The sequence below is a fragment of the Lepisma saccharinum genome, chromosome 2, assembly GCF_977018435.1.
Source record: "Lepisma saccharinum chromosome 2, izLepSacc3.1, whole genome shotgun sequence".
Classification (NCBI taxonomy): Eukaryota; Metazoa; Arthropoda; class Insecta; order Zygentoma; family Lepismatidae; genus Lepisma; species Lepisma saccharinum.
This window is the reverse complement of record NC_139230.1, coordinates 201,796,796-201,810,305: the sequence shown is the minus strand read 5'-3', so window position 1 is coordinate 201,810,305 and position 13,510 is coordinate 201,796,796. Positions and strand designations below refer to the sequence as shown.

At 37.0% G+C, this 13,510-nt stretch overlaps 1 protein-coding gene across 1 annotated transcript in view; it reads right to left on the bottom strand.

Moving 5' to 3' along the window:
* The window catches only part of LOC145981007 (glycine receptor subunit alpha-2-like), a 653,123-nt gene that overhangs the window by 462,001 nt on the left and 177,612 nt on the right, over nucleotides 1–13,510 (bottom strand). The window contains exon 2 of the mRNA XM_083114106.1: nucleotides 10,836–10,927. Coding sequence (XP_082970232.1) covers nucleotides 10,836–10,927 — 92 coding nt within the window. The remainder of the gene's footprint in view (nucleotides 1–10,835; nucleotides 10,928–13,510) is intronic.

Below are 13,510 nucleotides of genomic sequence, written 5' to 3'. Positions count from 1 at the left end.
ATCACATTTCCCCCAATGATCCCACCACAACAAACGTCGCACATGCTAGAAGAAACAGGATCAGGATATTTTATGCTAAATTTACGGCTGCCTGTATGCAGTTATAGGCAAATCATTAAAAGAGCGCTCTAATATACAATGATTTCTCCTACCATGTACCCTAACATACAATTTAACATAACAAGTAAAATTTCGATTCGTCTATATATACCCAAGAAAACTCAGAAACTGTCATACGCGAGAGCTATAATTTTGCAACAACTATAATTACCCAACACTAGCAACAAGAACAAAAAAATTATATCAATTACTTGTATACTATTAATTAGTAACTTTAGATAATATTAATTATTAGTTTTCAGTTGTAATTAATTTTAAAAAACAATTAATAACATGTTAGGTGATGATAACCAAGTGCAAAAAGCATTGCATTTCTTTTTTTTTTTACACACAAACAAAGCACCACTTAGTTCACAAAACCTCTAACAGATGGCAGATAATTACATGGTTCTAGTTAGGATGATGATTTTTGGGTTGTTGGATTGGGGTTGAAGAAGACTATTTGTTGTAGTGACCACAGTTCTGTTCTCTTACGAGAATTAATATAGGTTCTCATAGAACCCTCCAATTCATGACTTAGGAAAAATCTGTTTGCGGAAATCGAAAATGGCGACCGGAAGTGAGGTTATCTTGGAAACGGTAAGACTTAGGAAAAATCTGTTTGCGGATTCATCACGTACACCTATACGTGAGAAAAAGTATGAATAGAACCTATGCTCGGAAATCCAAAATGGCGACCGGAAGTGAGGTTATCTTGGAAACGGTAAGACTTAGGAAAAATCTGTTTGCGGATTCATCATGTACGCCTATACGTGAGAAAAAGTATGAATAGAACCTATGTTCGGAAATCCAAAATGGCGACCGGAAGTGGGGTTATCTTGGAAACGGTAAGACTTAGGAAAAATCTGTTTGATGATTCATCACGTACGCCTATATGTAAGTAAAATATGAATAGAACCTATGTTCGGAAATCCAAAATGGCGACCGGAAGTGGGGTTATCTTGGAAACGGTAAGACTTAGGAAAAATCTGTTTGCTGATTCATCATGTACACCTATATGTGAGTAAAATATGAATAGAACCTATGTTCGGAAATCCAAAATGGCGACCGGAAGTGGGGTTATCTTGGAAACGGTAAGACTTAGGAAGAATCTGTTTGCGAATTCGACGACTGCAAGATCAAGAACGTTTATCTCAAGAATGGCAGGAACGAAGTGTTCCCGCGCGAAAATTACAACCTCGACATGACCAAAGATGATTACCTCAAACTTTACGAAGCTTACACGGCTTACAAGCGCGTGACCGAGGGAAGCGTGGACGTGTACTACGCGCCCAGCGAATTCAAAGCACGGAGACCCATGTTCGTCATCAATACGACGAAGCGGAAGCAGGTGGTGGTCAACGATCGCACCAACATCAAGGTCGTCTGCGAGTTCCACGACGCGCTGCCTGCCGATACCGTGTGCAGCGTCATCCTCATTGCAGAGAAGTCCTTCGCGTACGATGTGAAGAACGAGAGGGTGACGGAACAGTTTTAAAATTCGTAAAAAAAAATTGCCACATACTAAAAAAAAATCTACACATTTTTTAGGGTATATAAAAAATATGTGAAAAAACTTTAAAATACTGAAATAAATAAAACAAACAGAATCCCTTGTAGGTTAGTTCGGTGCGTAAATAAAAAAAATGATAGGTTAAGTTATATCACGTAGGATCGTAAAAAAAATTAAAAAATCGTAAGAAAAAAGATAGGTTAAGTTATATCACGTAAGATCGTGATATACCTACCAAGTACGAGTGGGAAAAAAAAAGTGCAGTGAAAATTTGTACTAAAACATCGCTGAACGCTAAAACATCGACAAAAAATTGTCAAAATATGTCAAAAAGTGATATTCAATTGATAAAAAAAGGGATACCTACAAAGTACTAATTTGAACCGGCCAATATACACTACTTATATATATATATATATATATATATATATATATATATATATATATATATATATATATATACAGGGTGTCATTTTAATGGCGCCCACGGACCAAGGAAACGTATACAGGACATCAAAACAAACAACTTTTCTCAGTAACATTTTTTCTCGTTGGAGCGTCATTTCAGCGCTACAGTCGTTCCAAAAAGCCCGTTTTGCCGCCTGAATGCTGGCAACCCAACACAACATTTGATAGCATTTGTGACGTCATATCCCGTCGTGAAGCGATGCGTTACAGGGTTGCCAGGAACACACATATTCTGTGAAAAATGACATAGCTACAATCAGCCACATTATGTACCGTAAAACAAAACGAGAAAACACGTTCTGTAACCTAACAGGAAATGGTAGAAAGAAAATAGAATTCAAGTGGAAGTGGTCATATCGAATTTTGTATCAGCTTGCATGTCAAATATTTGCAAATCTAGTTACCAAGTTGGCATCTACAATTTAGTCTATCCAGTTCGTCCTTCTGATACTAGTTGTCTGTGACACACTGAACAGATGACAAAATAGAAATGAAAGAACTCAAAATTCCAAAGGTAAGCAACACATAATATAATGTATATTCAGAGCATTATGAGGCAAGTGACAAAAATGGTTGAAAATACAGGGATATAAATAGTAGTAAAACAAACTCTCCGACGACTGTGTTTATCTACGCACCGGATACACATGTAATAGTTTGCAACTGTGAACAGGGCAGTATATACATGCTACTGATTCATCATTAGATTGTTACTGTGGTTGTACGTGTTTTAGCCGTAATGTAACAACGTGAACCTCGGATACTTCCGTTATCAGCACAAAAGTACCACAAGGTATCTGGACACAAACCTGTAGATATCAACCTTGCAACGAGATTTGCAAATATAATTGACATGTAGCTGGGCGTAAACAGCCACATGTAAGTTGTAAGTACAATAAAAGTTATTGTTGTTGGTATTTGACATGTAGGCTGAGACACAATCCGATATTGACTCTTCATTTTGAATACGTTTTTACCATTTCTCATATCGTTGGTTCACTTCCCCTTCCCCTGAGATGACTGCTGATCTTCTGCCTGGTAGGCTATGGTGTTCGGTTTACTGGACGCGTTTCTCGCTTCGTTTTACAGCTAATAATGTGGTTGGTAGTTTGTCATTTTTCACAAAATTTGTGTGTTCCTTGCAACCCTACCGTGCGCTGTTTCGCCGCAGGAAATGACGTCACAGATACGATCAAATGTTGTGTTGGGTTGCCAGCATCCAGGCGGCAAAACGGTCTTTTTTTAACGGCTGTAGCGTCGAATTGACGCACCAACGTGAAAAATGTTACTGAGAAAAGTTGTTTGTTTTGATGTCCTCTACACGAATCTGTGGTCCGTGGGCGCCATTAAAATGACACCCTGTATATATATATATATATATATATATATATATATCAATAAATGCTATAGTATTTTCCTTATCCCACTCTATAATAAAGATAATAAGAAAAAAATTGACAATGGGAGTACTGTCATTCACAGAGCTCACTACACACTGAAGGATGATGCAACGAAGCAACGGAACGTGCGCATGCCCATCCACACTGCTCCTCCACGCGTATCGTATCCTTCTTTTGATGTGACGGGGAAAAACCGCCAAATGAGCGATCGGGTCCGTTGCGTATCTTTTCTCACATTTTGAAACGGAGCGTTGCAAGTTATTTCGAATAAATTGATAACGAACGTGGATACGATACGCTGGTTTGCAACAAGTGGATACCGGGCTTAATATATCCATGAGTTACCCACATAACACAGCTGTGTATGAGTTTGTAATTTGTTCTTTTAAGTCGCATTTCTACCACTAATCGCGACGACGAGGCTGAGTGACGATGATTATCTGCAATTGATGTGGGGACAATCACAAACAACACCCATGCCCAGATCCGGATTCAAATCCTGGGAATTTTGGTGGAACGTCTAAAAGTCGACCACTTAACGTGCTCGACCTACGAGACGACTACAGTTTTGTATGGTTCCAATTAGTGACAAAATATTCATTGCAAGCCTTTGGGGATGATTGTTCCATTGTGACATCATTAACATAAAAGATGCCTCAATGGAGCAATCAAGCTGAAAAGTGAACATCAAGACACTGCTTGCAACAAATAACAAGAGACGGATTTCTCCTTTGAATCCATCAAACTACCTGCTCATCTTTGCTCTTCAGGGAAAAGAGTGATTTCTAAGCGAGAAAATCGTCGAGACTTGCTGCAAATAGCCAATTATAGACTCTGCCATTAGTTTGCATTGTCATGTTTCTCGTTACCCGAGTATGAGTGTAGTTTCCTTTGTACTGGTGGAGGCAGCGTAAAAATAGGGCAATTTTTCCAGTAAATGATCAAATGCATTCAGATGCTATCGAATTGTTAACGGATGGCCAGTTCTTTAATTTACTTCAGTGAATTTCTTGTGTTATACGAATAATTGCCTTCAAATAACTATACTATCAAGTCGCCCAAAAGGTATTAATTACCATAAATAAATAAAAATGATTTACTGGTAGAATTATTTCACTGCGATTGTCATTAATCAGGAATTGTTTTACTTAACTTGTGTGCAGTGGTGTGGCACAGAAATTTTGCAATGAAGGCTTGTTATGGTTTCGTTTATAGTACGAATGGACAAACCTGAAACTTTCGATATATAATTTATCGATATTGATAATCGACCGATGCGATATAAAATTATAAATGTTCCATGAAGAACCCGTGGCGGAGTGGTTAGCACAGTGCGCTGCAACGCCAGGGGTCTTGGGTTCGAATCATGGCCTGGGCATGGGTGTTTTATTTGTGCGTCCCTTCATCAATTTCATCGTATCATCACTCATTCTCATCTTCACGATTAACTACAAGTGGCAAAAAAGCGAAGTAAGATAAACCAAATCAATAAATCTATCAATGAAGAACTTGAATCGTTAATTCACCGTGTTAATTAATGTATGTAATGAGGTGATCCCGTGCTGGTCTCCTAACGGGCGCCTTCCTAGGTGGCGAATAAGGTAATGCTCACCGGATATAGTGAGTACCGGTGAATGAAATACCCGGGGCGGACCAAAACCAGACTCGGCTGCCTTGCAGTGAATGTAGTTGGCTCTCCAAAGGCTAGAGGAAGTAAACCTCGATAACAAATTACCTGGTCCTCCAGGTTGGGGGTTGAGCATGGGGCTAACAACCCTATCCCATAAAACAAACATTGTTACGAAACTCAGAAACAATGACAGCCGGATGGATTCTATGGAAAGACACAGGCATAGTAAAGGACTAAGTAAACGGAAGAATGATATCTACATGGCCACATGGAATGTTAGGACATTAAGTAAATCAGTTTCACTGCAAAACCTAAAGGAGGAAATGGAGAAATACAGAATAATAGTAGCGGCATTGTAGGAGATCAAGTGGCAAGGAAATGGCATGTTATCTACTGGGGATTATACGTACATTAATGTATAGTGGAAGCAGTGGAAGTACAAGAGGTGGCACAGGATTCCTACTAAACAATAAATATAAAACTGTAGTAATGAACTTCACACCAATAAATGAGAGGCTATGTACGTTGAGAATGAAAGCCAGGTTCTTCAACATTACCTTAGTATGTGTATATGCCCCAACGGAAGAGGCAGAAGAAGATGAAAAGGATGGATTCTACCAGCAGTTGGATCAGGTAATCGATCGTATACCAAAACATGACATTAAAATAATAATGCCAAGCTTGGACGTGAAGAAGCATTCCAAGACATTATAGGAAAGGAAAGTAGGAAATAGCCACATATAGGGATGGAAGAAGAGGAAAGGTGACCGCAAGGTATGATGATGAGAAGTTAAAAAGAGATGAAGCAATTGCCAACCAATTTCGTTTAATGGTAGGCAACCGACTTGAGCAAAGAAGTCAAAGGTGCGAAAGCGAAAGTATCGAAGGAAAATTGAGTATAATTAAGAAGATACTACAAGAAACATCACAGGAAGTGCTGGGAGAGAAGACGAAGATCCGAAGAGGTGAATGGTTTGATTAGGAGTGTAGAACAGCAATAAATGAAAGAAATGAGGCACGAAAGAGAATGCTTAATAGGAAAACCAGGTAAAACACAGAACAATATAGACTAAAAAGAAAGGAAGCAGACAGTGTGCAGGAGAAAGAAACGGTACTTTGAGAAAGAGTGGATTGAGTAACTTGAAGATATAATAGTAAGGAAAATGTATATGAGAGTGAAGGATATAAGGAAAGGCTTCCAACCGAAGGAAGGTTTCTGTAAAGACCAAGTAGGAATCCTAATAGGTGGAAAAAATGAGATCTTAGAGAGATGGGCAGAATACTTCAGTAAACTACTTAATGTGCAAGATGGGTCCCAAGATCTAGAATTGATTGATGGAGAGGAGTACCCAGAGGAGGACTATGATGACGAAACCGGAGCATCTCCAACTCTAGAAGAAGTCAGAACAGCTATTAAGTCTCTTAAGAATAACAAAGCCCCAGGGATTGATAATATCACTGCTGAAATGGTTAAGAACTGAGGATACCAACTAATAAAGTATATACACAAATTGTTATCTGATATATGGGAACATGAACAGGTGCCCGATCAATGGAGTATGACAATAATATGTCCTATACATAAAAGGAACGATAAAACCTGATGTGAGAACTATAGCGGTATACCCCTACTGAGCGTAATATACAAAGTACTTGCAAAGATCCTAGCGGAAAGATTATCACTACTCACCGAAGGAATAATAGGGAATTATCAGCGTGGTTTTAGACCAAACAGATCCACTATGGATCAAACCTTCATGGTTAGGCAGATAATGAAGAAATGCTATGAATATAACATTAACATTCATCAGTTATTTATAGACTTTAAGCAATCATATGACAGTATCATGCGAGGAAAATTGTATGAGGCAGTGAAGGAGATAGGTATCCCAAGCAAGCTAATAAGATTAACCAGAATGACGCTAAGGGGTACTAAATGCAAGGTGAAGATTGAAGGAGGCCTCAAAAGGGAATTTGCAGTGAAACAAGGTTTGAGACAAGGAGATGTGCTATCTACGATATTGTTCAATATAGCTTTAGAAATGATCATGAGAAGAGTGGGTCAAGGGAGTAACCCAGGAGGGACTCTCTTCAACAGAGTGAGCCAAAATCTAGCATATGCTGATGACATTGATATGATGGCACGAAGATTGCAAGAACTGAAGGAAGGACTGGAAAGATTGGAGAACACAGCTAGTGAGTTGGGGCTCCAAATAAATCAAACCAAGACTAAATACATGTTCTCAGCTCGAAATATGGAATTCAGGGAAGGTCAACATATACAACTTAATGGAGGCACTTATGAAAAATGCAAAAGTTTCAAATACCTTGGAACATTAGTTACCATTGATAATAATATTAAGGAGGAAATAAAAGCAAGAATTGCAGTTCGTATTCGAAGTTATTTCTTGCTGTTAAGGGTTTTCAAATCTCGCAGCTTGAGTAGAAATTTTAAAATCAAATTATATCAGCTAGTCGTAAAGCCAGTGGTGACATATGGAGCAGAGACATGGACTTTAGCGCAAGCAGATCAAGAACTTTTGCGAAGATGGGAAAGAATGATACTGAGGAAAACATACGGGCCAGTAAATGAGAATGGACAGTGGTGAATAAGGAGAAACGATTAAATTAGAGCACTCTATAAAAAAACAGATATAGTTTCCGATATAAGAAGCATGAAACTGAGGTAGCTGGGACATGTGGAAAGAATGCCTGAAGACAGAACGGTTAAGAAGGTCTATAAAGGGAGACCAGGAGGGAGAAGATTAAGAGGAAGGCCAAGGAAAAGATGGTTGGAGGATGTTGAGGAGAACCTTAGGAAGATGGGAGTATGACGGTGGAGAAGTCGAGCCGAAGATAGAAGAGAATGGGCTATCATTGTGAGAGAGGCCAAGGCCCTTCAGGGGCTGTAGCAGCCAAGGAGTAAGTAAGTAAGTAATGAGGTGATGCAAAGGGTTTTGCCTAAGAAAACAATTGTATTTATACGTTTACTATACAAAACTAAGGTGCATTAAAAATAACAAAATGGCGGAAATGCACTAAATTACACATTTTATAGAAATATTGGTTCGATAAAATTATCGATACACAGATGCATATATCTCTCAATACCGATTGACCTGTCCCATTTCCCTAATATTACAGTATTACGGTGTCACCTTTTCATAAGTCAAAAAATGAAATTTTGCAGTTTTTGGTGTTTATTTTATTGGAAAACATTACAGACATTATATACATGTTGGGTCATTATTGTTAAGAATCTTTACACATGCCTAACATAAAAAAAATATACTTATAATGTTTTCTTTAATTGATTCAGTGCGATTTACAGAAAATCGCACTTTTGTGACTTGAGTGTTTTTCCCAAACACACTAGATATATTAGTAGTAGTTTTGAGTTCATTATTGAGAAACTACATTGTCACATCCCTGTAAAGCTGTGCAGTACATTCACGACGAACATGAATTTGCATTCGTGGTTCTCTGGAATCGGACCACGCACCGTAACATGCAAATGACAGTGACACACTTGCCATCATTCAGGCCAACGGAGCACAAAATTGAAGACAGATTACAGTTGCACGTGACCTGCCAGTGTCATATCAAAGCAAGAAGGATAGAGCACGCCGAGATAGTAAATAGCAAATAGTTCATCATACGTCTAGATTAGTACGTACGTATTAATCCCACTGAAAACGGTACTGGACAAGAACAGAGTAGAAGTTCCTAGACACACACGTACGATTTTCTATTATAACGAAGTTACTTCCGTAAGAATACGTTGAACACAGAATAGGAAATGCATCAGTTCAAACGAAAAATGCATAAAGTTTGTAGCTCAGACCAAATGTTTTAGTGCATCATCGAGACAGATGCAGTAAGCGGCTTCAGGAAACTCATCAAGTGATGCATTAAAGTACAGCTCGACATAGAAAGAAATGCCTACTTGCATCAGACGATGCACTTTGCAAATGATGTACGAAATGCAGCAAACTGTAAACCTGATTCTTGGAAAAGGCAAAAAAAAAACACTTTAGTGCATCATTCGATGAGTTTCTGGTGCTTCAAATAGATTTGATGCATTTCATTTTCTGTGTGTTGAAACAAAGAGAGAAGTTGTATCGAACGAAATCGTGCAGACACGAAATGTCTTCACATAATTGTATAAATGGTTCCCCTAAACATCAGAAACATTATTGAAGTTCACGAATTCATAACTTTTCTTAACTTATACAGAATTATTGTACAATATTCAGTACCACTTAGTTATTACCGGTAAGGCACAATTTAGTCTCAACTTTAAATTTTAATCCAGTCCCGATTAGCATAATATGCAATGTGTGCATGAAATGGAGCAAAACAAGCAAATAGAGGACATAGCATTTGTGTATCTAGTTAGCCTACGCACATATCAAGTGTGAAGCGGATTTTATCGGCTAAATTAATAAACATTGATTCAGTTTAATGCACCTTCCATTTCCGGTTAATGCGAAGCATGAGCTTCTAATATACGATTACATATAAGTAATGAACTAAGTATAAATAAAAACTTTCAAGTATCCTTTTTTTATTTTCAGTAAATCCAAACTTTCTATCTGTGATGTACCTTTAATTTGAAATTCAATGAAAGATAATATGAAAATTAATGCCTGTGCTTGAAATCAATCTACATAACAAATCCGATGTCAGAAAAAATTCAGAGAATTTAAGGCAATTACAGAAGATTACAATTAATTCAATCATTTACGCTGTATGCAAAGAGAAATACCATTCCCGAAATATTTCTCTCGATACACGGAAATCTGTTCCATTGCAGAATCATAAATTTACCATTCAGTCGAGCGTAGATAAAAATTGAATTTTCATCCGCACTGATTCGGAAGATCAGATTAGTTTGACACATTTACGTAGAGTTTTCTGAATAATCATTCTTTTGTGCTCCTGTATGGTCGATTGTCACAGTGTTGTGATTCGTAATTCTGAGTAATATTAGAATCCTCAAATATATTAATATTATAATAAGCATAGTCAATAACTGAGTTGAACTAATAATTACTGCTTTTAAATGGTCATTATATTGCATCCAATGTCTGTGTGTGTGTGTGTGTATGTGTGTGTGTGTGTGTGTGTGTGTGTGGGTGTGGGTGTGTGTGTGTGTTTATGAAATCTGAAGTAATCCATGCAATTAAGTTGTCTCTGATGATGCGATGCTGTTTATCTTGTACAGTTAAGGGCAGAATTGGGGATAACTAAATTAAGACAAGCAACCCTAATGAACAGGTAAGTTCAACCAAATCAAAACAAATTTGTCTATTATTTTTAGGATCAAATGTCCAAAAATAATAACTTTGAAGGTACTGATTCTATTTTTGATTCTGACTGTACCAAAACATCTTTGAAGCTCAATCAGTCGCCAAACAGATTGGAAGTTAGGCGACGAGAATGACATCAAATACACAGTGCCATAATAACCGAAGACCAGTCTCTTTGATATGTTTATTTTTTAATTACATTATTTTCTGTGTACTGCACCTAAATGATCCGACCAATAAATTTTCTCCAAAATTCGTAATTATATGCTACAAACGAAAACTGGATGTAGTGGCATATATATCAAGGAAAGTATATTGATGCTGCATAACAGGTTTTAACAAACGCCACAATTGCTTGAAGACTTGCGATGTGTTAGAAAGGCTAATATAGAAAATGCATGCAAATGACTTACCAGAGTCTTTTGGGGGCTGCATCTTGTCATAATCTTTCGGTTCCTCAGGAAGTATATCTTCAAATTCCAGTGGGCCATCAGCGATGTTTTTTCTGTAATGGAATAGAAGTGAATGAAAGTGGTAATTTGGTAGCAATTTATCACATCGTAATATTACACTGTAGTATTAATTCAAATATAAGCACGTGCTATTCACGCAGGCACAACAAATTATACCATGACAAGATTTGTGAAGGGCAAGAAATAACAATGAAACACATCACTTGAATATAAACTCTCAAATATTGCGTAGGAACTATAGAATTCTTGGACATTTTACTAGAAATTAAAAAATGACCTATTTTCTCTAGACTTCTCACCCAATAAAAAGGTCTTCCGACACTTCGTAGAATGTGCTTTTGGTCATTCATTGCAATGTGAGATTAATATGACACGTTATGTAATTTTGTATTAATTTATGTCATTTTTTTGTATGTTGCCTTATTTTTATTTACTTGCTGTATCTGGAATTTTTCCAATAAATTAAGTAAAAGTCTTTCAAGCTGTTAAATTTTACCATGTTTTCCATAGTCAAAGTTTAACTTCTGGAAAAATCCTAAAAAATACCTCCCACAAAAACAAAATGCATCAAATTTATTTGGTGATCGGAAACGCATAGATTGATGCACTAAAGTATATTTTTGGTCGTTGCCAAGAATCAAGTTTACAGTTTGATGCATTTTTGTACATCATTTGTAAAGGTAAAGCAAATGTGTATCACATGATGCAAGTGAGCGTTTCTCTTTATATCAAGCTGTACTTTAATGCACCACTTGATGCCTTTTTGATGCACCTTTCTCCATCTTTCTCGATGATGCACTTAAAACTTGCAAACTTTTATGCATTTTTGTTTCAGCTGATGCATTTACTTCCCTGTGTGCAACCTGCCTATAGGTGAAGGATAGAAACTTTAGCTACTTCCTTATGTCGAGTTACAATCTTTGCTGGTTCTATCAGAAAACAAGACTTGACCGCATTAAACTATGCAAAATTACAAAACGTTTATCAATAGCATATGTACAGAGAAGGCTAGAAATATAAAAAAGTCAATTTCTTTGCTTTGCTAGTGAAACAATGAAATAAGAGAGAGTAAAGAAGAAGGGACTTTAGGCTACGTGACAAAAAAGAGCTACACTAGCCAGTACATCCCTTGAAATACAAGTGGAAATTCTCGAAAGCTGTAAAAATCTGATACAAGACGTGGTAAGTAGACCGAGGAACCTCTCAGGAACATTAGTTTTCATGTAGTTCTCGTTATCTGACTTCGAAGCCACAATTTCCGCTTCAAATATTCAAACATGACATTGATTACGGTTTTTAGAGACCATGCTCAACTCAGGGGACCAGAAAAAGGCAGATCTCCACTGAGCAGACATCTGCCTGTGGCTACTCGCCAGAAAGTAAAGAATAATATCTGGAACTGCTGCGGAAGTGGAAGATAGCGACCAGATTTCAAGCAGAGTGTTTTTTCCACAGAAGAAAAACATTTGCATATTCACCACTTATATATCACATAATGAGTCAATGGTGTGGAATTGACGGATGAATTATCATAGCCATATATTTATATAGAGTGAATGGGGGTTCAAATTTACAAAATCACAAAGATGTTATTACACCATTATTACTACTAACCAAGTTATTCTTAATTCAATGTTTGATAAAACTCGACTTTTAGGATTATAAACTATCAAATAAGATATGTTTGTGTTTTTACAGGTAATATTTGCATGAAAATTGTCGAAATGAATAACTTCATATTTTATCACTTTCATAATAATTTACTGGAAATAGTAAGTTTGTGTACAAGAAAGCAAATTGTGGTGCATACAATAACTAGTCCATGAAATGTTGTGCCAAGATTATGAATAAAATCGTATAGATGTGTCACGTGCCACTTCCGACGACAAAATGAAAATCACAAGGAAGAAATGTTCCCGAAAGCGACGATAGATGGCAACACGCCATATAAAGAAGAGCAGAGCTCATTGTACAAACTAGGAGCGGAGAAGAGCGATTATATATATTATAGTAAATGAAAAATATATAAAGGAAAAGTATAAAAATTATAGAAGGAGTGAATAGAATGTTGTATATAGTAAATTAAGATAATTAAGAACATGCTCATATATGAAACAATTAGGAAAGTTATTAAGTAAGCAAATGAATTAAGAAATGTATCTCTTTTTGATTCTATGGCGAGGAGAACGTCGCCATGTTTTGGTTGCTTGTCCCCGGTGGCGCTGTTGTCAAATTAGACGCCCCGAAGCACTTTACGGTTGCGCTCTTTATTAGTAGCACTGGGCCATCGGCAGCGCTTGTTATTAGCGATCCTGGTTATTTCCCTTGGTTGTTGTTTTAGGAGGAGGCGCTATTGTCAGATTAGACGCCCCTAAAAATCCTCTATAGCTTTGGTTCAATTCTCTACAAGGAATGCAGCATAATGATTTGTCTATATTATTGAGAAGAGATATGGTAAAGAGAAATATTTGCGATAAATGAGAGAAATAAGACTTTTTCCAGTGGCAAAGATGAATAGAAGAAATAAGAATTTGCTGTGGAAAGAATAAATAGAAGAATTTATCAAGAATATAAGAATATCTCATCGAAATATAGAAGATAATAAGGATTGCTGC